A 27,525-nucleotide genomic window follows, 5' to 3' on the forward strand; every position below is an offset into this window, starting at 1 on the left:
CGTCACGCCGAAATCGTCAGTTTTTTTAAGGGGAGCTTCCTTGGGGCCTACTTAACACCCCTTCCGAAAATCTGACGCGCTCGAGTAAATTTTTTTTTTGTGCATTTTTGACGAATTAATATGCCTAGCCCCACCACGCAAACCGGCAGATTAGTATACCGTTGTTATCAGAGGCACTTGGGGCATACGTAGTATGAATATCTGACGCGCTCGAGAATGCCCAAGTAACTATTTTTTTTTACATTTTTGAAAATCCGTACACGCCAAACCCACCGCTAAAATGGTTTTTACCATAGAAGCTTTTCTTTTCGAAATTATTTTATCTATCGATTTTGATAAGTCTCGACGGCGCCGTTTAATTACGCCATTTAGCTACCTCGCCTCCCTATCTATTACGTAGACTTTTCGCTCCGGTCCATGTCCTACAATGTCCTTACTATGCAATGTTCGACGTGATCTTCCAGCTTTTAGGAACAAATCGCAAACGATTTTGCGAGTGAAGCGGATTATTAATGGACGAGGCTGAGCCACATTACTGGAATCACAATTCGAGTCTTTAACGTGTAGGCGTGGACCTGCTCTAGTAACGTTGTCAAGATCGGTTTCCGTGATATTTAATCCTATTTTGTTGGCCGTCGTCATAGCTAAGTGAATGGGGTTTTCAGATGATTCCTCCTCTATGCCTATTACTTCCACTTCATTTATTAAGAATGCTTGTGAACGAAAATCAAGCTCTTGGCGTAAAGAAATAATTGTAGATTTAAGTTCAGCATTTTCACGTTGTCTTTCTTCAAGCTCTTGTATTTTTGTGGCATGAACAGCTTTTATTTCTTCCAGATTCCTTTCACAAAGAGCAAGAGAGGACACAAAACTTGCCAAGTCGCTCTTAAAATTCAACACAATCTCACGAAGAAGGCGAATTTCTTCTGTTAGAACTTGCACGTCGGATGAGGAATTGGAAATTTCATTGGATGCCTGGGTAATCGGGCTGTTAAGATGTTCCACTTTTTTTCGTTTACGACTATTTTCTACAAGCGTGTTGGCCCGTGCCGGGGTAGTAGAATTATCTCCACCTTTCTTACTAAGAGCCTGGCATTCTGGACAGATCCAATGAATAAAATTATCATCTCCGACAGGACAATTTCCAATGCAAGGGATGTGGAATATTTTCTTACAATTTTTGTTTGAGCATGTTAAGCGATTGTCATCGGTCACTGGAGTCATGCAAGCAGCACAGGTAGGATTGGGCGACATATATAATTTGAATAAAGGACGAAAATTAGTTATTTCGGCATTTCGCCAACAAATAACTAAGGAATCTTAGTAAAAAGTGAACAATAACAATTAGTAATATAATAACAGAATACCACGTAAAGTATCAGTATCAATATAAAAATGAAACTTGTATACAAGGCTGACGGACTCGTACCTAGACGATTGACGCGATTGACAAACGATCACAAGATGGGCGTCGATTATATGATTTCCCAACTCTATAATTTTTCAACGTCCCATTTCAAGTATACACGAATTGCGTAGGTATTATTTTTTTGTGTTATTTTATTTTATTTTAAGCTATTGCATAGCTTCTATCGCGGGCCTTGAGCGCGGGGACCGAATCCAGAAATTCCGTAACGAAAATACCTCACGCTCCCCACTCCGACGGGCTCGGAGGTGTGGCTTGAAGGCATGCTATGCAATAGCTTTACCGCGGCAGTCCTCGAATGCCGCCTTAAAATAAAAGTATTATGCACTAAAATTATTTTTGCTTTTTAAACATAAAATACGTAATTCGGAACACAATGAAGTGTCACAGGAATCATCATAGGTGAAAAGGACTATAAGTACTTATGATATTGTTTGTTGATTACAATATAATTTTATGAAATCTTATTACAGGAGTTTCCAATACGGCTATTCGTCAAGTCCAAGCTGTCCAAGTCAATTTTTAACCGACGTCAAAAAAAAGGAGGAGGTTATCAATTCGGCCGGTATAATTTTTTTTTTGTATGTATGTACACCGATTACTCCGAGGTTTCTGAACCGATTTACGTGATTCTTTTTTTGTTCGATGCGGGATGGTTTCGAATTGGTCCCATAAAAATTATTTGGATAGGCCCGGTAGTTTTTATTTTATGAGCATTTTTGTCTGTACTCGATGACTTAATTGAAATGTAGCAAGTAACTTTGATTCACTTCCCGGTAACCGATTGAGCTGAAATTTTGTATACGTATGTAAATTGGATAGCGATGAAACATTATCATGTCATAGAGCTGATTTGATGATGGAATCGGAAGGTGGCCATAGGAACTCAGTAATATATTGACTCAACTTTATCGAGTTTGGGCTCATTTGATTCGTGTTGAAAAGTACCTACACTAAAAAGTATTAAATAAAAATAACTACTTACGTTAAAAACAACCGACTTCAAAAATGCAAAAGTAAAAAATAAAAAAATTGATATTATTAATTACTACATATTATTTAGATGTGCTATTTATTAAATAGGTTTGAAGTCGGTGCCAAACACTAAGCACTTAGTATTAAGCCCGTGCACCGACATCAAACCTTTTTAGTAAATAGCACATCTAAATAATATGTAGTAATTAATAATATCAAATCTTTTTTATTTTTTACTTTTGCGTTTTTGAAGTCGGTTGTTTTTAACGTAGTTATTTTTATATAATGTGTGTACCTGTTAATACTTACGAAAATAAATTTAGTTTTATTTTATTTTATAAAAAATTATAAGCAATCTAGTTTTGATCTGCATTATCATTACATCTATATTTTCACATGGCATAATGATAATGAATATACACGTCATATAGGTATGTGTAAATAATAATATATGAAAGTAATATGTGTAAGTATGTACCTACATAATATTGAGTGGATATCTCATTATTAAGTACAGTATTGTCTACTTATGTAATGTGACTAATGATATCGAGGACAAAATAAAAAATAAGCAGTATCAAGATCGTTCAGTCCATTTTCCCTAGGGTTGCACACTCAAAATTTTGATTTCCCTAATTGCCATCAGATTCTGGTTTACCTATAGCTGTGTTCCGCGGTTTTACCCGCAGTGCTCCGCTCCTGTTGGTCTAAGCGAGATGATATATTATAGCCTATATCCTTCCTCTATGAATGGGCTATCTAACACCGAAAGAGTGTAAAAATTTGTCTTCAAATCGGACCAGTAGTTCCTGAGCTCTTCAGCTTTATAATATTAATATAGACAATAAATAAATAACATAAGTGACGTATATCTGATTAAATTCCGGTCCGAGGCAAAGGCCTAGGACCTCCAAAAATTGTCCTTTATTTTTCGTAATGTTTGCTAGTACTAGTCATATCGCCGGGTCTTCCACGCAGGCCTTCAGAGGCCTCGGGGTAACTGTTCGGGGCGACGGCCCCTTTCAGTGGTGTCAACGCCGCCTGCAACTACAGGCGGGGCACTGGGTGGGACCTAAATCGGTACACAGGCGTTCACGCACACATGCGTACGTTTTTGGTTTGGGAATAAGAATTTGCGATTTACACGGAATCTATTGATTGGACTAAAAAAATAACACAGTATTATCTTCGTATGTTGCTTGTAGAATTATTTGCCGAAAAAACAGAATGATTGCATGTAGTTTAGTATGTTTTTTAAGCATCAAAAGATTTTTTTAGAGGTACCTTTGTGTTTTTTTTCTATCGAGTAAAATAAGTTGTATTGTGTTTTCAACACACTATCTAGCTAGTATATATCCTGAAGAATATCATATATTTATCTGAGATTTTTTACTGCAGTTAATCATATACTTTAAAGCATTATAATTTAGCAGCAAACTCGCGTTTAGCTCTACTAGTCACCTTAAGTTCAAATAAAAAAATAGAGTCAAAATAATCAATATTTATTGTTTAAAATAATTAAGTGCCACAGAACAATCAGCGCTGGTTTAAAATAGCTGGCTTATGAGTTATGGCTAGCATAATTGTAGATAAAACACTTAATTAAAATTAAAATAATCAATATTTATTGTTAAAAAACAATAATCGTGAACGTGAAATCGCGAATGAAGTAAACTTGCATCTCTCTCAATCAATCTTTAAAGTCAATTTTTAATGCGCGCCAATTTGTCTCCGCCCCTTTGATCATTTTTTCATTTAAATTATAAATTGATGTATTAAATTGGTAACGAATACTATTAATTTAATATCTGAACGAAATAAAATGTTACTACTGTATTGGTTACAAAATATCAAATAAAAAGGAGTCGCAGTCAGGGATCGATAATCTATTTATTTGGTGACAGATCTACCATTCTGAGCACAGAGCTATTATTTAAGTAACTAAACTGTTATTATACGAACGAAGTTTATATTCATGTAATGCAATATAATTTTATTGGTTATCGATCTCTTATTTTACACGAATATTAACATTAATTTGATAATTCATACCTGGGAACAATTTTTGTTTATCTGAGAACGAAAATATTTCGTGGTGATAGATCTACACCACTATTTTTAAATCAGTACAAAAACTTTAAGGACATATTAGCGAATACTTTATTATCGTGATCATGATGTTAGAATTACATAATATCGATAGATAGCAAAGATATAATCATTTGTTTATTTAAGAAAGTCTCACTAAAATCATAGACACATTGCAGAGTTCATTCACTTATTCATTGATAGTATTACCTAACCTTGGGCAATAAAATGAAACAAGAGATGTAGTTACTAACTTTATTTATTTTAATTTCCTAAATTCAAATCTCCCCTTCATACTTCATCCGGGCTTAGGACCGGAATAATTACTTTTTTACAATAAATTAAATAGGTACGTAGGTATGCAATTACAAAACAAACAATATCAAAATCGAATTTTGACGTATAAATTAAGAAGTTAGAATCAGCTGTTTTTTACAATACCTAATCTGTATTGAACGAAAAAACGATTTTGGCGTGTTTAAGAAGTTAGAACCAGCTGTTTTTTACAATACCTACTCTGTATTGAAAGAAAAAACGATTTTGGCGTGTTTAAGAAATTAGAATCAGCTGTTTTAACAATACCTAATCTGTATTGAAAGAAAAAACGATTTTGGCGTGTGAAGTTAGAATCAGCTGGTATTTACCTAACTTATCTTAACTAACCTTACAAGTATTTCAATAATAAAATTGTCCTTCAAAATGTCCACCACCGTTATCAATACACAGACGTGCACGTTTTATTAAATTGTTTTTTAACGAGAGAAGTAAGTAGGTAGGTATGTTTTTTTGTCTTTTCACTTCATCCAATATGCGCTGTTTTAATTATTGTTCGACACTAACCGGCTCACTTTTGTTTACTTAATTTCACTCCACAAAAAGAGGTCCAAGGGTGTGAGATCAGGTGAGCGAGGAGGCCAAGCAGCAGGCCCGCCTCGACCGATCCACTGACTTCCAAACTCCGCTGTGAGAAATTCATGAACCGCAACACGTTAGCATTTTGTGACAACGCCTGCTGGTAAGCATTTACCACGACGGTTCGTACATTTGGCGATCGAGCGTTCGGGACTCGGGTACTATTATCTGTACATACGTACTGCTGCACTCGCATTTTCTCCACTCAAAAAGAACGCACGAAGCATAAGTACATAATCCCGTGATATGAATTGATATGATATTGTACCAGGAAAAACGTAAACAAACGCGACGAAAAAAAGCAAGTTTTCACTTCCGCTAACAATTAGGCACTGTTTGTCCGTTGTCGCAACGCGTTCGGCGTTGGGGTGCGAACTGCGAACTGCGAACTGCGACGCGGGCGCAGGCCACAGAGGGAAAGGGGGTGGCGGGGTGAAGGATGGCGAGCTTCGACGCGAGTTTGCCGGAATTTATCAATGGAGCTGTCCAGCGGACCTATTCGAAATCGTACGCTAGAAAATTACAACACAATACCTAGTGTGGGTCATTGACTAAGAATAGGTTTAACAATTTTTACATATTTATGTGGACAATTTTGGGACATTTCTGTTTGTTAGTGTTTTTAATTATTTCTTACACAAATATGATTGGTTAAAGGTACTTAACACCCTGTAAAATTTTATGTACTGATTAAAAAATAGTGGTGTATTTATTAGGTGATACAACTTGATGACAAATATAAATTTTGGTGATAGAAAATATAGTTCCCATTGACAACTAATGATTGACATGTAGGTACGAAAATCAAAATTTTGGGAAAATATTTATTCGTCTAGTTTTTGTTGTTTTTATGATTTATTCTGCTATTCTGGGCGGTGACAAATCCAACAAATCCAAAACCATGAAAATTGGTACAGCAGATCTCGAGTTATAAGTGTTGGAACGTACAGACTTTCTTTTATATAATATATAGATTATTTGTTTAATTTCAGGTTACGACTACACGAAAGGGCTGAACAAATGACGTCACAACTTTTAGATCTCGGAGTAGGTGAGAAACCCATTATTTGGGTCGGACATTCCAAAGGAGGTTTATTTATTAAACAAATATACTGTGAAGGTAAAAAAATGTTAAAAATGTGTGCGTGTAGTAGTGTACACACGTAAGAAGTGAAACTTCTTTATGACCTTTTTTTTCAAAAAATAATTTACTATATGCAACTTTACAGAAATACGTCGAATCACGCGTGGTAGGGATAAGAAAAAGATGGCGCGTAACGGAAAAATGTCACGCGTAACGAAAAAATGTTACACTAAATTTTTTTCCAACCCCGATAAAGAAGTTTCACTTCAAAAATGTTTTATTTAAAAAAGTAAAAATTTTGCCATGAATTCATGAAAATACGACTTGTATTTACTTTTTAGATTTTGGCAAATGCATTTCATCAAAATCGGTTCAGTCATTTTAAGGTAATTGACAGGAAACAAACAGATGCAGAGATAAACTTTAAAGGTTATCTTTTTTGGTAAATATTTTCAAATCTGTTTGGTCGCTGTTACATTCTTCTTCCAACTTTCAAACATAAAATATAATTATTCAATGTTTTTGAAGTGAAACAAATAAAACAAGGTGAAACTTCTTTATCGGGGTTGGAAAAAATTTGTTGTCTGTAAAGTCGGTTTACTGACGATAGTTGAACGTGACAACGTCCGATTGTGCTTCTTTGTCGCTCGATCCGCGCTCTCGCTCGCACTTCAAGCCTTACATGGAACGCCTCAGATGAGTCAGAGCGAGGTAACGCCGCATGAGTCATGTTTTTTCGTGCGTGCAGCCGGCTTTATCGAATTATAAGACGTTGTCACGTCAAAAATTTAGTGTAACATTTTTTTGTTACGCGTGACAGTATCCCTACCACGCGTGATTCGACGTATTTCTGTAAAGTTGCATATAGTAAATTATTTTTTGAAAAATTAGGTCATAAAGAAGTTTCACTTCTTACGTGTGTACACAAGTACACGCACACATTTTTTTTCGTATTTATCTTATTATAACTCCTAAAGGGCATTGAAACTTTCTGGCATATCGACCCGCCGCCATTTTGATTTTTTTTCAAAATCGCGGCGCACGATTAAAGTTGTATGTATGGATAGAGGACACATAGACAAACAAAAAATGTCTAAGAACATAGTACCCTAAAGCGTCACATTACCGAGATATTTGGAGGTAAATATTCACTTATGAGTACAACGACAAACACTAAAAATTGACTTATTACGTGTCTATATGGATAATATTATCTCCAAATAATCACTCCCAGGTAGATTATTATTATAAACAGTTTATTGGAAGAAAGTAGGTACATTCATTACTTAAAAACATACATACATTACATAAAAATGTAAGTACCTAAGTTTTTGTTCGTCTATGTGTCCTCTATCCATACATACCACTTTAATCGTGCGCCGCGATTTTGAAAAAAAATCAAAATGGCGGCGGGTCGATATGCCAGCGTCCATACAAAAAGTTTCAAACCCGTTTGTGTTTTATTGAAGTGAAACTTCTTTAGGTGCGTTGAGAGTAAAAAATCGCGTCATGGCAATACCATCACGTCATGGAGTACGACGATTTTGATATATCTTTAAATAAATAAATAAATAAATAAAATAAATAAATATTTCGGGACAATTTTCACACACGGCACGATCTGATCCCATACTAAGCTTTTCGCTTGTGTTATGGAAACCAGATGGCTGATAAACATACATATATAATTTTAAATAAATACTTATATAGATAATTAACACCCAGACACGGAGCAAACATCTTTGTTCGTCACACAAATATTTGCCCCGGGTGGGAATCGAACCCACGACCTCTGGCTTGGAAGGCAGGGCCACTACCAACCAAGCCAACCGGTCAGTCAAGAATCTTGCCTTGCAAATCTTGCCAAAGAAGTTTCACTTCTGACACGTGTGCTCGGCACACACGCTCTTTTTTTGTTCCTACTCTAAAATTAATATTTTGGTTCTTTTTCATTTCAGCATATGATGCATATATGAAAATAACCAAAGAAAATGAAATAAATGAAGATAATGATAGAACAGAAAATGAAATGAATGAAAATTTAAATAATGAAATGATAAATATTAATTGTGATAATGATAAATGTATGAAGAATGAAAGACTTGTTAAAAATAATGATGAAATGGATTTTAATGAAGGTAAAGTATGTTTTTTTATACGTATAATTAAATTAATAATTATTAGAGAGAATCCCTGATATTTAATTGGTAATTATTTTCTTATGGAAGTAAAATTACTTATTAAAAACTAGCTTTCCACCCGCGGCTTCGCCCGTGCAGTCAAAGAAAAACCCGCATAGTTCCCGTTCCCGTGGGATTTCCGGTATAAAACCTATCCTATGTCCCGGGCTAAAAAGTAGCCTATGTCCTTTCTCGGGTATCAAAATATCTCTATACCAAATTTCATGCAAATTGGTTCAGTAGTTAGGGGCCATCCATAAAGTACGTCACACTAATTTCATGAGTTTTTGAGCACCCCCCCGTCCTTGTCACAGGTGGTCACATTTCTAAGACCCCCCCCTCCCTAGTGTGACGTCACATGTTTTGCAATTTAACATCGAAAAATTATTAAATTAAAACAGCAGTTTCAAAATAGTTTTATTTCCATTTAAATTAAGTAACTTTTTTATGAAATCAACATAATATGAAATATTTGAAACAATAACAAAAAATAAACTAATGAATAAATATAAAATTGTCAACAAAACAATTTAAACCGTATTGCCCTAAAGATAGAGTTGGACATATTTTTTAGTTTAATTTATATTTCAAATTAAGCGATTAGTACCTCTAGATTTTTTAAATGTGATGTCACGAAACTTGGACCCCTCCCACCCCTTGTCACACCATGTCACACTTTGTCGACCCCCTCCCCCCCTCTTTACATGTGACGTACTTTATGGATGGCCCCTTAAGGCGTGATTGAGTAACAGACAGACAAACAGAGTTACTTTCGCATTTATAATATTAGTATGGATATAAATTAAAAAGGATCAAAAGTTCTAATCCAGCTAATAATCTATCATTATGTCAAATATCATCCAAATACAGTCATTCGCTGTTTCACTGTTCTAGAAGTAATTACATAGAAATATCTACTTAAGAATTTTTTTGAAAATATTTTTTTTATTTGATTTTTTATGAAAAATAATTCAATTTATGCTATAATCTAAAGAAGTCATTCAGTTTTTTTAACGTATCTGAAATTAAGTTGATCAATTTTTATTTATTTCATTCTGAATAACACTTTTTTACCTTTTTACATATCTGATTTAACGACAAAACCCTGTACTGTCACACAGTACTTACAAATATGTTATCCTACTTAATACATATTATAAATGCGAAAGTTTGTGAGGTTGTGTGTGTGTTTGTTACTCTTTCACGCAAATACTACTGAACAGATTACAATGAAATTTAGCACACATACAGAGGGTAACTTGGATTAACACATAATATTATGACATAGGATAAGTTTTATCCCAGAAATCCCACGGGTACGGGAACTATGCTGGTTTTCCTTTGAAAACGCGGGCGAAGCCGCGGGCGGAAATCTAGTTTATTTATATTTTATTTTATGTTCCAGAACACATAGAACCATCTAGAAGGTCATCTCTCTACCAGAACAGCCTCGGCTTCATGTTCTATTCAGTACCACATCGCGGATCACCCTTGGCCGATATCAAAACGCCCATCACGGCACGGAGTATAGAATTATTGGAGATATGTAATAGTGAGTATTACACTTATATATTACAAACTGTCCGCCCGCGGATTCACCCACTAATACGATATAAGTGATATATTAATTTAAAACTCATTACTCATTAAAAACTCATTACTCATAAAACTCATTTAATAGATCATTAAAAAAAATTAGGACCAAAAAAAAAATTTCTATTCTCTTTTATTATTTTAAACTCAAACTCAAACATTTATTTATTCAATTAGACTTCTTCGAGAATCAATTTTGAAACGTTATTACATATTTTTAACATTTACCACCGATTCGGAAAGCAGTATCTATGGAGAAGAACCGGCAAGAAACTCCTTACTCCATAGTTGCTCTTTTTAATCATGTCAGTTTTACAATTTAATTTTATAAACAACTAGCTGTACCGCGCGGTTTCACCCGCGTGGCTCCGCTCCTGTTGGTCTTAGCGTGATAATATATAGCCTATATTACTCGTGGATAATGTAGCTTTCGAATGGTGGAAGAATTTTTAAAATCGCTCCAGTAGTTTATATGAACCTATTCATTACAATCAAACAAACAAACAAAGTTTTCCTCTTTATAATATTAGTGTAGATCATAGAGATCTAGAGAGATGCCAATCGCTTGCGCTGAGTACGAAACCGTGTCTCATAAAAAATTTACGCACACAACTGCAGTAAACAAAATCAAAACAATACTTCGCGTTGTGTGCGTGTCATCACACAATTCGTTCGCACACTAGATTGTAAGTGACGTACGTATACAGCACCGCTACAGTTTGTTCTCTTTTTGTACATATTGCTGCAACACCGGCCCCGCCCCCTAACCATATCTCCCTTTCGTTTCTGTGATCTGTGGTGTCGATGTATATAACTCCTATATTACAAATAACTGTCCTGTTTAATGTATTTTCTATTCATCGATTCAATACAACACTCATTAATGAATATATCACCCACAGACTGCACTGTCCTTTTTTTAACACACTTTTATTAGCTTCCCCTGTATGTTTGACGTTTGTATCTTATCCACTCCATTGAAATCGAATTTGACCCATTTTAAACAGACATTAAATCAAACTTTACAATTTCATGATTTTATGCGTGTTTTTTTTAACTATTGCGCGCCTCATAAGCGGAGCGGAAGACTGATGTAGTGATCTACTCTCACCTTTAGAAATCAAGTGATATTTTGACCTTGAAGTGTCTACGTTCAATTTCCATCGCATTCGTAGAATAGCTTTCCGCCTGCGGCTTCGCCCGCGTTTTCAAAGAAAAACCCGCATAGTTCCCGTTCCCGTGGGATTTCCTGGATAAAACCTAGCCTATATTACTCGTGGATAATCGTCGTTTCAGCCGTGGGACGTCCACTGCTGGACAAAGGCCTCCCTCAAGGATTTCCAGTACGACCGGTCACCGGCGGCCTGCATCCAGCGGCTCCCTGCCACTCGGACCAGGTCGTCCGTCCATCTTGTGGGAGGTCGTCCCACGCTTCGTCGTCCAGTTCGTGGCCTCCATTCCAGAACCTTTCTGCCCCAACGGCCATCGGTTCTACGGGCTATGTGCCCCGCCCATTGCCACTTCAACGTACTAATCCGGCGAGCTATGTCGGTGACTCCGGTTCTCCTACGGATTTCCTCATTTCTGATTCGATCTCGTAGGGAAACTCCGAGCATAGCCCTTTCCATAGCACGTTGGGCGACGCTGAGCTTGTGCACAAGGCCCAGGGTTAGAGGCCACGTCTCTGTTCCGTAGGTCATCACTGGTAACACACACTGCTCGAAGACTTTAGTCTTCAGGCACTGAGGGATTTTGGACGAAAAGATGTTCTTTAACTTCCCGAACGCTGCCCATCCGAGTCGGATTCGACGATTGACCTCCTTCCCGAAGTTGGACCTGCCTAATTGGACGGTTTGTCCTAGGTAGACATATTCGTCAACAACTTCGAGAGTAGAGTTTCCAACAGAGACTGGAGTGGGCACAACATGGACATTCGACATGATTTTCGTCTTGTCCATGTTCATGCTAAGGCCCACTTGTTGTGAAACTCTGTAGAGGTCATCGAGCATTGCATTAAGGTCTTCCATGGATTCTGCCATGACTACGATATCATCGGCAAATCGAAGATGAGAGATGTACTCGCCATTAATATTGATGCCAAGTCCTTTCCATTCCAACAGTTTGAAGGCATCTTCCAAAGCAGCGGTAAAAAGTTTGGGCGAGATCACATCGCCTTGTCTTACACCGCGCTGCAATGGGATTGCCTTTGTACACTGATCTTGTACTCGGACTGACATGGTGGCGTGTTCGTACAAGCTTCTCAATACTTCGATGTACCGATAGTCAATACGGCACCGCTGGAGAGACCTTAACACGGCCCAGGTCTCGATCGAATCGAAGGCTTTTTCATAGTCCACAAACGCTAAGCATAGTGGCAAATTATACTCCTCGGTTTTCTGTATAATTTGCCGCAGCGTGTGGATGTGGTCTATGGTGCTAAAGCCTTTACGGAAACCGGCTTGTTCGGGAGGCTGGAAGTCATCTAACCTGCGTTCGAGACGATTCGTGATAACCCTTGAGAACAGCTTATAAACATGGCTCAAGAGTGATATCGGTCTGTAGTTCTTCAATAGGGTCTTGTCTCCCTTTTTGAAGAACAGAACAACCACACTCCTGCTCCATGCTTCAGGCGTTGTGCCCTCGAGTAAGGCGGAATTAAATAGTCTCTGTAGCATTCTGAGGATTGGTTTTCCACCCGCTCTCAGAAGCTCAGAGGTGATTCCGTCCTCACCCGGCGCCTTGTTGTTCTTAAGCTGTTTCAGAGCCATCCTAATCTCGTACAGGCTGATGTCCGGGATATCTTCGGTGAAATGTCGGGTTAGTCGGGCTCTTGGGTCTTTCGCCGGACTAGAAACAGGCTTGGCAACTGAGGTGTAAAGTTGCCGGTAGAACCTCTCGACCTCTCCTAATACCTCTGGCTTGGCCGACACTACTACGCCACGATCTGTCTTCAGCTTCGTCAGCTGGCTCTGCCCAATAGACATATCTCTTGCAAACACTTTCGAGCCTTGGTTTCGCTTAATCGCTTCCTCAATGCTTGAAGCATTAAAGGAGCGAATGTCGTGCCGCAGAGATTTAGATATCCGTCTATTGAGCTGCCTATATGACTTAGCATCTTCAGATGTGCGCAGTGGCATAGAGCGCCGGTCTGCCATTAGTTTCAGAGTTTGGTCCGAGAGTTTTTGCGGATGACTGACTCGTGGATAATGTAGCTTTCGAATGGTGAAAGAATTTTTAAAATCGGTCCAGTAGTTTATGAGCCTATTCATTACAATCAAACAAACAAAGTTTTCCTCTTTATTAGTGTAGACAAATTTGAGATTAAAATTAACTAAATATTTCAGACTGTTCTCTTCTCCTGACCCTCCAAGAGCGCTGGTTAACCGCGACACAACCAACACAGCCCGCGGTACGAAGCCTTGTGGAGACTTGCCGTACGCTTATGTCTGTGCTGTGGCTGAGAATTGTTAGCGTGGATTCTGCTGGTAAGGAAAAAAACCAAATAAAAACGACGTGTGTCACTCGGGGACTGCCGCGGTAAAGCTATTGCATGCTATGCCTTCAAACCACACCTCCGCCCGTCGGAGTGGGGAGCGTGAGGTGTTTTCGTTACGGAATTTCTCGACTCGGTCCCCGCGCTCAAGGCCCGCGATAGAAGCTATGCAATAGCTTAAAAGAGTGTGTGTACTTATGTACACGCGTTAGAAGTTATACTTCTTTGGCGTATGGAAAAAAAATACTAGAATATACAACTTGAACATAGTTATCAATTTTCATACCACCTAGAGCTAACTTCATGCTGTTAAATTTAGGTGTCGGTGTGCGCGCGCATCGTAAAAATTCACTCTCATCATATTTCTCCATCGCGCGCAAAAGAAGTATTACTTCAAAAAACGATAAAAAATTATTTATTAATAGGAAAATATTTTAAATGTACCTAGTTAACTTTTATAATCTATATTATCTACATACTTATAATAAATCTGTAGAGTAGAAGAATCTGTGTAGTAGAAGGGTCAATTCTGTACATTGAAAATATTGAAAAAATAAATAGCAGGGGGTGTTACTGGATCGATACCAAACCCAAATATGTGATTAAAAAAATTTTTGTCTGTCTGTCTGTATGTGAAGACATCACGTGAAAACTAACGGTTCGATTTCGATGAAACTTTGTATAATTATACCTTATTATCCTGGGCGTAAAATAGGGTACTTTTTATCCTGGAAAAATACGTAGAAAAAAATTAAATGAATTTTAAGTTTTATCCATAGACGTTGTTTTGTAGAACCGCGAACACACGTTGCGTATTATTATAGGCCTAGCCGTATTTGGGTCCAATAGATATTTATAAGATGTCATTGTAAGAGTTACTCAAAATGGAGAAATAAACCATCCACGCGAAGACCGCGCGGACGGAGTCGCGGGCGGAAGCTAGTCATGAAATAAATCTATACTAATATTATAAAGCTGAAGAGTTTGTTTGAACGCGCTAATCTCAGGAACTACTGGTCCGTTTTGAAAAATTATTTCGGTGTTAGATAGCCATGTAGATAGCCCATTTATTGAGGGAGGCTATATACCTATCATCACGCTCGTTCCTAAGATTAGCGCGTTCAAACAAACAAACTCTTCAGCTTTATAATATTAGTATATAGTATATTCGGGCCATACTATATTATACTAATATTATATGTAAAATAACAGTTAATATTCAAATAAATGTCAATGTTAATTTATAAATTTTAATAATATTTCCTATTTTCTTTATTCTAGATCCAGGCAGAGGAGCGCTCTATGGCGTGTCAGTAGACCACAGAGAAATATGCAAACCGACCAGTCGGAATTGTCTATTGTACACAGAACTTATGCATCTTATGAGTACAGCGTTGTGTAAAAAATGATTGTTTTTAGATTATTAAACGTTTTAAAACATCAAATGAATGTGTAATAATTTGTGAAAAATGCAAATTTTTATAATGTGATGCAACTGGAAACGTCAATTAACTTAATTGTGTTCTGTTTTAAATTAATTGAAAAAAAAACTAAAACAACTTATAATAGTCAGACCTAGACCAAATTAATGGTACAGGACGGGCATCAGCTTTAAAATAAAAAATAATTCTCAAAATCGGTTAACGTAATTTAAAGTTACGAGATATCGAACCAAAATATTCAAAGCTTTTTGTGAAATCAGTTTCAGAAAGTGTCTTGAAAAATACGTACTCAGAAATGCTTTTTGCATTTCAATAACAAATTTATTTTATTTTACAGCTCTTATATCAAATAATAAAATAATAATTAACTTGGATACGTCGTCGCAAGATGGCGCTGAATCGATGCTTTTCTTAGTTGTATCGTGTTAGAAAAAAGTGTGATTCTCTTAGCTGTTAAAATGATTGTTATAATTTTCTTTTGTTAATAAATAACTATGAACTTAGTATAGGTGGGTACGTTAAACATTTCTCTATATAAATTTACGAAAATAAATGTGCATTTTAATAATTTACGAATTATCACAATTAATTTTATTTTCACGTTCAATCAAATAATAATATTCTAGAATAGCTTTATCACATTTAATTAAATTGTTATTAATTTTGACACAATATAATCATAAAATCACGATGTTATTTTTAAACTAAGTCAAAAACTTAAATGTTTACACACTCATTAGTTATTACATTTAATAAAATTACTATTTTTGGCACCTTTTACTTTTTTACATTAATAATTAAATATTATAGTCACTAGAAAGGAAGGTCCAATTATTATAATTATAGATTTTTTATGAATTAAGATTTTAAATGACAGTATGTACATAAAGAAAAAATGATACGTATAAATAATTAATATTATGTTAATAAAAACAATATTGTGGTAAATGAAAAATATTTATTTTTAGAACATCGTTCAAAATTTGTAAATATATTGTATGAACTGTCAAAGTGACGTTTAACCCATATTTTTGCAATGTTCTTTTTTAATTAGCGTTTTGCTAGGATACTGCATCAAATGCATAAAATTTTGGATAGAATATATTATGTGAATATAAAGTTAGTAATTATTATTAAGGAAAATGGTGATTAAGAAAACACATATTTAAATTGTTGGACTTATTAATAAACAAAGTAAATCGTATATTTACCTTAGAATAATGTGCAATTATAATATTATGTAATTTAAAAATTGATCAACGTAAAATAAATCATTTGTTTTATAAACCATGTTTTATTTAAATGCAACCTCTTTTATGTAAAACAGTTGTAGAAACACACGGCTTTGCCGGTCATTTTTATTCAAAAAAATATGTTGGTCTGGTTGGTCTACCTAAAATAAAACCGGCCAAGTGCGACTTGCGCACCGAGAGCTCCGAACAAACCTACTTTTTAATATGTTGTAACTCTAAAAGTAATTTAGCAATTTTTAACGATTCGAACCTCAAAAGAAAAAAACGTAACCCTTATAGGATCACTTTGTTGTCCGTCTGTCTGTGTCAATACCCTTTTTTTCAGGAACGTTAATAAACGAATTTTGCTATAATTTGCAGCATAAAACGGCTGTATCTTTTGTTTGCGTTGGCTTATAGGTTTGATTTTTTCACAGCTTGAAGGGACCGTATAGTAAAAAAAATGAGTAGTAGACAGGAGTACATGTTCGACTTACGTTCGATATTAATTTCAGCTTAATACGTCCTCAAAAAATGACGTTGAGACAGACAGACAGATGGACCACTAAGTGATCCTGTAAGGGTTCCGTTTTTTCCTTTTTAAGTTGGGAACCCTAAAAAGAGCGCGTGTGTCAAGCACACGTGTCAGAAGTGAAACTTCTTTGGCAAGATTCCAAATACCTAAATCGTCGACTATCTTTACGAACTTGATATTTTATTCTCAACGCGCTTAAAGAAGTTTCACTTCAAATAATAGTATATTTTTCTTAAAAACGGGTAAGTACTTAGTATAATATATTGGGAAGATCATTAAATGTACTGTACTTTTGACTTAAAAATAACAATTTAAGTCAATAGTACACAAGTGGGCAAATTAGTGGTAAATTATTAAAATAAAACCAGTGTTGCTATTTAAAGTTACTTTATTTGCAGTAGTGTTGCACACATCAAGTATCAAACACATTCGCACCACAACGAAAGATTTTTACATTTAAAAAGCATTATTGCATGTTCGTTGGACTCGATTATTTTCTTAATTTATATTCTTGCTTTTCAAGATGTCAAGCGCAGATACATATAGATCTTTCGGTCTAGACGTATTTTATTTTAATCTGACAAGGTTACCAGCTATAAAATTGCATCGTGCTATTTCGTTTCATACTCAATTTGAATATTGTTTTTTCTTGTTGAAATTTACAGAAGCAATTCAGGTAAGTTACGCCGTAAGTTTGAACTATTACATTTTTCACTATTACTTGCCCTAATGTATCTCGTCATTTTTCTGCTGGCAACCCTGTCGAACTCTATTTTAGTATTGAAAACATTTATTATGATCTATTGACTCGCTTTCCAACCTTACAAATCCACTGAAACATTACTTTTACGGCTATCCAGTCATAGCCTAAAGAAGCACAATTCATTTTAATTGACAGTTTTAATAACAGCTTGAGTTGGAATACCTTTGGTCAACGTACATGGCACCAATTGTGTTTGGGCGGTAAAATTTGTGTTTTATTCTTAATACAGATTAAAAATAAATATTTATTTAATCGAATTGATCATGTAGCTACAAGCTATAATGTTTTCTATTTGCCCTTAATTGATACTGGTTTTAAATTCACTTTAAATGATACATATTTTTTCGGCTGTGACAAAACTTGTATAAAAGGCTGTGCAGCTGAGCATTTTGGCGCCATTTTAAGCTATAATAACAAAGAGCAGCAACAATATATTTTCAATGTGCGTCAAAAATCGAGTTATATAATTGTTTTTTTCAAGCTATATAAAATTGATAAAAATTTTATTTTAAATTCAATTTTTGGTGTTATGCTTACCGAGGAGGTAGATTATTAAAACTATTGTCTATGTTATTTCAAAAGCATGAGCGGTAGTTATGGCTGGTTTAAATCGCGAATTACAATTCGAAAGCATCCTCTAACCCTAACGTATTGCAAAAGTGTAATCTTTAAGAAATTATGTGAAGAAAAATGCTGATAAAACTGAAACTTCGATTTTAATAAGACAATTGATATTGCTTACGGTTTTGATAAACGAACCATAAACCGCCCATGTTTTGGCTACTAATCTAGGAAACTATTTCTGAACTTAAAATCCAAGAATAAAGACTAAAACTATTAAGCCTAGACTCGCATGCTTGATTTTTAATGTTATATTGAAATTCATTATAATATCACTTTACATATAAAATAAAGTACTAAAATGAGTTATCACTGTAGACAAAGTATTTTTTTAATATAAAACGTAGATAATAATATTACTATATAATATTGATTGAATAGGAAGTGTAGAGGTAAAGAGAATAAACTTTGTGTGAGTGTCCGCAAATTCCAATGTGGCGCCACTGTCACCGCTAGATTAGATTTTAATAGTTTTATTGGCTATGTGCGAAGTGGGTGGTGGGGAACGGCAAATCGACCGTAGCGCATGACGTGGCAGAAATGTGAATTAATTCTGGGCTGTCACGAGTCAAATTGCTTTATTTTCATAACTTCCTTTATAATTTTAAGTAAAAACGTAAAAATTAGCGATATGGGTCATAGTACATGCTGTGTCGTAAATTGTAAAAACAATGGGAAAAACAGTTCCTGCAAGTTTAATTCGTTTCCAACATCAAAGTGGACATTACAGCAAAGACAAAAATGGATAGCTGCTGTGAAGAGAAAAAAATATTTTTCACGAGGAAGAAATTCGCTAGGTATAATATACACACTCACTTTTTACACAATTTTTTTCAATTTCGTTGAAAAACTAGTCGAAAATCAATATCACAAAAATATCGTCATCTAGTTGACATAATTTGACAGATGAAAGTCCTGAATAGTTGCGGCCACTAGGGGCGCTGTCATCGCGCACACAACGAATAGAAACGGAACGGTAGGTACTCTCCCCAGCCTCGCCACGCACATACCGGCACAGCCCCCACTGCGGTCAAGATTTAGTAGGAAAGGATACAAGTATTACATAAATATATTAGAAAAGGAGAAACCTGTACGAAGGATTTTTTTATTTTACGTATAGAGGGTTATTTGTAAAACCGGCAACCTCGCAGGACAAGATAGCTAACATCATAAGTAACAACATATTTTGATCTACGACTTTTGGCATAACGCAATAAATTATTTTTAAATGATTTTTTTAAGCTTTTATTATACTCTCCTAACATTTGTAAGTCTATGTTCTATTCATCATCGAAAGGACGACGCGACGCCCCCTTTCCCCTCCCGTTCGCTTTTTGTTTACGTAATTTTTGGAAAGCGCGTAGAGTTTATAATATTCAAACGGAAAATTAAGTGAATATTTATTTTTGTATGAAAATAAAATCTAACAAATTATCAAAAGTCGTAGAACAAATGTTGTTACTTATGATGTTAGCTATCTTGTCCTGCGAGGTTGCTGGTGTTTTACAAGTAACCCTGTATATTTAGTTGGAGACTTTCTACTTATAGATTGATTCTTTAAACCTCTACACTCCAGGCACAAAATCTAAACGGAAAAAACTAGACAAATTTTTTGAATCTTAGTCTTTATTTTTAGATAAAAATAGAAAACTTTAGAATACAAGTGAATTACATCGCGTATAACTAACACTCCAATTATTTTAAAGCTATGGCTCATAAAACTAAAACGGGATTAACCATTGAGGTATTATTACTACGTATAGAGGACACCACGAACAAAATCTGTGCGACAAGCGCGGCGGCCACGGTGCGGGGCGGCTAGTGAGTCATACACTTTGTAGATATTCTGCCTCTTATCTTTAATATATATAAATCTCGTGTCACAATGTTTGTCCTCAATGGACTCCTAAACCACTTAACCGATTATAATAAAATTCGCACACCATGTTCAGTTCAATCCAACTTGAGAGATAGGATAGTTTAAATCTCAAATCGTTTTAGGGAAAGCGGGCGAAGCCGCGGGCGGTAAGCTAGTTACTTATATATAAATTAAAACCAATCAATGTAACAAAAAAAATTAGGTTTGAGATAATTGTCTCTAACTCGTTTTACAAATAGTAGCGATGTCCTCTCTAGTACGTAGTACATAATAACTCAATGGGTTTAACCTACTTCACAAACGTTTGTATGTCTAGGAAACTGGAAAAAATTCATACAGCACTTCATAAAGCGTAGCTAATTTTAATCACATTACAACCGTCTGACCAAATAATTTTGAAACTATCACTATTCCATTCCTTTCTTTTAGCAATAATTGTTTATCTTTTACTGTATTTTACCTTTGTAGTACAATAGTTGCATGAGAATTTAGCTTGACAATTACAAACCGGTGTTGCCAGTTTCTTTTAAATGAGCTACAAATATGAATGCTCAGAAATTTATCAAATCGTGACCCATCCGCACGCTTTATAAGTATTGAGAAATAATTTATAAATAGAAATTCACAGTTAAAAGCGTAATATCCAGATTTGGGGAAAGCCGACTGGCCTGTAGCTTAGGAATTCTTATGACACGCTGCATGAAACTCACGATCACGGTAACTGCGTATTTATGTATCTTCGTTTTTTTTAATTAAAAATAAAAAATAAATTACAATTTGGCAATGCTACCTCGTAGATACACTCAAGCTTAATTTCGACCCACGCACTACCGACACTACGCAAACATTTTAAAAATACTATTAATTCGTATAGAAAAATTATTGCAATGTTATAGACGACGCCTAAAATTAGGCAATGTGTTTTACTTACCTAATTTAAGTTCATTACTTTAATCACATTATATTATGATCTGTTCACGCTTCTATAGTGGTCGATGTATAATTATACATAAAATAAACATTCAAATATATAAATTTGTATAAATGTTTTCATTGAGCCTGTTTATTCTTTAAATATATCTATATTTTATATTTAAAAAGAACATTGAAAGTAGTTAATTTAATAAGAAGGCTTATTGAGCCCTAATAAGTTTCAAGCCGGGAAATTGGAAATTTCGGGTTGCGAAGTATAGCAACACTGAGCAAAACTATTACAAGTTTCAACGTGGCATAGGAGTTAATCAAGCAGATTAATTTATAGGGTAAAAAGTGTAAGTAAATCACATAGCTTCTCTACACAAACGAACATTATTATTAAAGTCATGCAAAAATACTTCTTATATATATAACTGTAATTTATATATTGCTATGTACATTGCTAATCTACATAGGTACGGACTGTGGTGTATAGTATATCATAAAGCTGTGTTCGCACGTTACAACACACACACGTTTTAAAAACATCAAACAACATCATTGGCAGCTGTCAATTTATTATAATTTGGCAACACTATTAAGCACACGATCACTTAACTAACAATGTGTTATAATACAGTAGAAAAACTCTATACGCAGTGACGATATTGCTAAAATCTAAAATAATTACATTCTAAATTTAACATTGACAGCTGTCAATTTATTTATACACAATTTTGTGAGCTGGCAACTCTAAAGGACGAAAAGGACGTGTACAAGGCTTACTTTACATTTAAATAATAATGGGATTTCTCATTTTATAAAAGGATTACGTCCCGTACTGTTTTAAATAGGCTATTAAGGTATCCGAATTTTTTTTTGACAATTCAAACGCATAGGAGTATTTAAAACCAACGATATTAAAATCTATATCTCTAGCTAGAAGAACATATAAATAAAAACGTTTTATACATTTTGTACAAAATAATAAAGAAATAAGGAAAAAACGATATCAAAAAGGCACTTTTCACATCGTTAATTCCGAGATTATGAACCTAAATAGGCTTTCCAGAATCTAGGATTGAAATAAAAATGGCGGTCGATAGCATTCTCTCTTCCTTATAATTTTCATACTTTACATAGTTTATTAGATAAAAACTCACAAAGCCATAGATAATAGAGCTATAAAGCGACCTTCCGCCATCTTTAAATAGTTTTGAGTCATGGCTTATTCAATCTTTAGTGTATTTTACGAGTTCTGTATATATTCGTTTCTTTTATTTGGTCACATTTTGTATCTAGCTTTAGTACATTCGTAATAGGAATAGTAGAGATGTGACAAGACATATCATAAAATTGTTAGGTAACGATGTTATATTATATATTTCTACTTGTAGTTGTAACTAGCTTAAACTAACAATGAACACTAATCGAGTCATCAACGAAGAAAAAATTCTAAAATAAAATAAAAAGAAATGAGGGTCGAAAATAAAAAACCAAAAATAAAATAGCAGTGCATTTAATAAAATAAAAACGACTGAGCACATGAGGCGGACGTAGCACATACAAAATTGACAGCAAGTATCAACCCTGTTTGAGCGTACTGTACAAATTACAATGCTTTGGTAATGGGCTGGCGGGTGACAGCTTTCAAACAAAACTCTGACAGCCGCCACAGACAATAGCAGAATCACAGATTAAAAACGGCTAGCCAGATAGCATTAGGAATAACATAATTTTTCTAAATAATAATACACAAAAAAAAACAGTAAAATAAACAAGAATAATAATAGTGATACAATTAATTTTGTTCGCAAGAAGGCACATACGAAACCTTAATCTAACGAATACAATATAAACTTAAAACAAACGACGTGTGGATACAAAAAAAAAAAAAAAAAAACATTAGGAAGACGAGTTTGAACAATATTAGTGGTTAGTTCATCTTTTAGTTTAAACGTTTTATTACCTATGTTCTAGCATTAAAAATTTCTTATATAAATTTTCCGAGCGAACCCTATACACGTTAGTAGGCATGCTTAACACGTTTTAAAACCATTTCCTATAAGACATAACCTTTGCATGTTTGCAGTTTCATATACATGTACATACTTCATTGAAATCCGTGCCAATAATGGATTTAATCAAAATACACACACACAATCTCTTACTTCATTACCATTAAGAGGAGAAGAGGTGAATATTGTACGAGATGGTACGATGTTATTTTTTGATTCGATTCATTTACGGCACAGATTATACAATTTATAAATGCAGTTTTTTTAAATTTTAACTACTTTTTACGCGTGACGTCTAAGTAGAAATAGATTGCTCTTACGTTATTACTGTACAAATTCGCCTCGCGTACAAATGAGTTAAAAATGTTGACGTCTTTTTGAATTTCTTAATTGTGATTTTTTATAATTTTTATTGCAATTGTCGAAACAGCGTATTGATATTCTTCTTAATAATTTTCTGATCCGATTTTTAAGCGCGAAATTAACTCATATTTATTATTTTAGATTGAATTCCTTGATTAAGACCAGTGTTACGACTTGCTGATGGTCACCGAACACTTTTTGACGTATATTTTGCCAGCGAAGCTAAACATAACTGAAGAATTGATTATTTTTGTTAGTATTTTAAAAGTGATACGTTGATTTTGATTTTTATTCTAACTCCGGTGTTTTCTGGCATATTTAACGTCAATATAATGTATATTAATTATGATTTGCAATACAAATATTTAGCTACAGTGCTATAAAAAAGCAATGTTAAACAGAGAACATCTCACAGCATGGCACAGAGAAATGGGTTGAGACGAGCCACGGATATGTCTTTTTCACGAAATAAAAAATACGAATAATATTTTTTTAAGGATCAGTTTATTAAATTGCTTTTTAGAGACCAATATATTATTCTTAATAATATAATATATATTTCTTAATAATATATTGGTCTCCAAAATTGGGATAATAATGAAAACCATAAAATCATGAAAACCATAATAAATTATTAAAACCGCCAAAATCCAAACTTGTAGTATTTTTAGTATAATTTTCCCAAACGTTTTCTTGATATTAAACATTTTTTAACTGGAATTTACGATTAAAAACATCTTAAGTTCATCTGTCCTGCTCACACGAGCAATTTGTATACGTTAGAGCGAGAAAGCAATAGATTGAAATCCGTGACGTCATCACACCCGACATATAAAACATTAAAATCAAACCCTATACATTTAATAACATAAAACTAAGTTTAATTTAAAATGGAAGCCGTACTTAAAGTTTACTACACGCTTGTATTACGATTTTATAATGTAACTGTTTATTTTTAATTTATATCTATACTTTTTTTTAGGTTGAATAATAATTAAATATATAAAAGTCGTATTTTCTTTAGTTTTTAATTACTTCATAATATGTGGAAAAGAGAAGGCAATACTGAGCGAGAGAGACACTATTATCGGCTATATTTAATCACATCATTTATTGACACAAGTTGTGTTGATTCCTTATAACTCTTGCCAAAATGTTTGGATTGATTTAAAATAAACAGTAATATTATAAAAGCGAATACAACGCACCTAAAATGTACAGTTAGTAACAAAAAAAAAAACAATAAACATTGTATGCTGCATTCTGACGAAGTGGGAGACTTTATTTGCTATCTTTGCTAAGGTAGAAAGATTCGATATTTTATTGAATCGATCCATTATTGACACCGTTTATATAACAATTTTAACATAATTATTATTATTAACTAAAAATGTCTTCTTTACTAAATAAGATGTTGGGAAGTTAAACATTTTTTTGTATTGTAGTGCAAGTATTATTTTATACATATATATTGTTATTATTCTTTAAACGCGAGATGTCTTTAAGCAAAAACGGTTATCATTCCACGCGAAGGACGAAAAACGATGTGCCGTATCGAAAGAGATTTTAATGTGAGTATAGTTCATTTAATTGCATGTTGCACTATTGTACACTAAATATACAAATCAAATATTAAACATCGAATGAAAGTGTTGTAGCAGATGATTTTTTAATGTATTTATCTATCGGGAAGATTCTACCCAAATAAATGTAGTGTAAATGTAGAAATGTCTTTTTTTATTTTGACACTGTTTGACAAAAAAAAGTGCACTGGCAGGAGTTATTTACTACGTTGATTCATTTAAAAGAATATGTCATACTTTAATAAATTTTTAAGTAGCATTCAAAGGATTATCCATACTGAAGAATCAAAAACTATTAGTTCATTTTTATATAGTGTACAATGCGCCAGCGCATACTTTAATTCTATATTCATATTTTATATTTTTTTTAGATTGAAATATTGTTTTTCACACAGACCATAGATTAAACTAGATAGTGCACAATACAAAGTTAAATATAAACCGGTAAAAACATGACTATTGAAATAAAAAATAACATTAGATTTGCAGTAAGGTGTTACGAATATAGAAAATAATAATTTTTTTCCCATTTTACGAGAGACATGGTTTTCTCAAGATAATGTTTTAAAAGTTGTTAAAAAAAACACTGTATTAAGATCTTCAGAGCTTCCAATAGACGTGTATTTCTAAGAATTTCATAGTTCTAAGAGCTTCAAAAAGCGTGTATTTTGAAAATTTTAAATAAACTTGTTTTTCATACGAACTGCATTAGCTAGTTTAATATACAGTCTGCGAGTTTCCCACCAAAAAATTTGCCTAATAGAACATTCTGGAAAAAATACGTTCCAGAGACTAAAATAGATTGCACAATTAACAAAAGAACAATTAAATATTGCACGTATAAGCAGTTTTAAACATATTTGGCCGTATTTAGTACGAAATTTTTACTATTTTTGCCCGTGTGAATTCTTTATTTTGGCATTTAATATAGATTCGTAGATTTGAATTGAAAAAAGATGGAATTCTTTAGAAGATGGAATAAAAAATGTGAAACCAGTGGAGTTACTTTTAAGCTGATTTTAAGCCATTTTAAATCTGAAAATATACATAAATAATATTTGTTCAAATAAGATAATTCAGAAAAAGAATTTTTAATAAAAAAAAAAATCAAAGATATGTGTCACTATAAGTTTAAGATCGATCACAGAGCACCCCTTCCACAAATCTACCTTCAATATGCACAAAATCTATAATTTCGAACAAATTTTTTTTATTTATTATTATTCCATCAACACAGGGCATCACGTCATACCGCAGAAAGTTTAAAAACCACACGTTTACAAGCAAGTCCACATTTTATTGATAAATATATAAAAATGGTCCTTCGAGCCGTACCGCTTAAGACTATTTATTGCTTGTCTAACACATACCATACAAACGAAGGCTTTGCACAGACGAACGTGCGAAACGCTGCGTTTTAGGATTTGTATACACCTTTAAGAAAACTTTAGAAAAAATTAAGAAGAAAGGTGGGTACAATGTTTAAGAGAAGCGAAAAGAAGAAATAAAGATAATAATTATTTTAAAACGGGTATTCTTTCAGATGTAACCCATATGTGCAAAATATTGTTTTTAATATGCATAAAACTAATAAACGAAAACTATGCATTCTTTAAAATGTACACCAGAAGTGAAGTAAGGTATATTACTCACTATTATTGCAAAAATTTCATTTTATTATAAAAAAGAGACATAATTCCAACACGTTCGTCCACACTCAGCCTTAACCAATCGGCAACACTAAACAAACCACTTCCACAAATATAAAAAGTGACACTTATTTTACACCCCGTTCGCGACGACACGACACGACATCGTTCACGACAAATTTACGTCGACGACATATCGTATACGCTAAATATCGTGGGGATTTTAAAAGCGATGTACATCCGTGAAACACTAATACAAATCCGCATTATACAAAGTCGGTTAGAAAAGCAATGAACCCATGTTGTTACTTGGCAATACCTTTAAGGCCTGTTCAGACTACGGCGGTATCTACCGCCGTGGGTAGCAGTATCCCGATGACACGCGATTATATCTCTTACGTACTACTATAGAGACTCTAATCGCGTACCGATCGGCTCTTCGAAAGTGAAGCCCCGGGTCCCCAAGTGGGGCATAGGGGTATTATGCATACATCTGTTTCGCTGATCGATTTTCTTTAGGGACCTGATCGATTTTATTTAGGGACAAGTAGGGGATCAGCCTTCTGTGTCCTGCCAGACCGAGACATTTTTTTTTCTCCATCGGGAATCGAACCCAGGACACCTCGGTTACCACTGTACCAAGGAGGCGGTCTGGTACGCGATTAGAGTCTCTATAATGTACTACGTAAGAGATATAATCGTGTGCCATCGGGATACCGCTACTTACGGCGTTAGATACCGCTGCAGTTTGAAAAACCCTTTACTATTAAAAAA

At 34.3% G+C, this 27,525-nt stretch overlaps 1 protein-coding gene across 2 annotated transcripts in view; it reads left to right on the forward strand.

Moving 5' to 3' along the window:
* The window catches only part of LOC123702510, a 66,397-nt gene extending 49,917 nt beyond the window's left edge, over nucleotides 1–16,480 (forward strand). For both annotated transcript variants that reach the window (XM_045650287.1, XM_045650288.1), the window contains exons 6-10: nucleotides 6,394–6,521; nucleotides 8,444–8,623; nucleotides 10,071–10,217; nucleotides 13,603–13,743; nucleotides 15,033–16,480. In XM_045650287.1, the coding sequence (XP_045506243.1) occupies nucleotides 6,394–6,521; nucleotides 8,444–8,623; nucleotides 10,071–10,217; nucleotides 13,603–13,743; nucleotides 15,033–15,160 (724 nt within the window). In that variant the 3' untranslated portion in view covers nucleotides 15,161–16,480. The remainder of the gene's footprint in view (nucleotides 1–6,393; nucleotides 6,522–8,443; nucleotides 8,624–10,070; nucleotides 10,218–13,602; nucleotides 13,744–15,032) is intronic.
* The last annotated feature ends 11,045 nt before the right edge of the window (nucleotides 16,481–27,525 follow it).

The sequence above is a fragment of the Colias croceus genome, chromosome 23 (genome assembly GCF_905220415.1).
Source record: "Colias croceus chromosome 23, ilColCroc2.1".
Taxonomy (NCBI): Eukaryota; Metazoa; Arthropoda; class Insecta; order Lepidoptera; family Pieridae; genus Colias; species Colias croceus.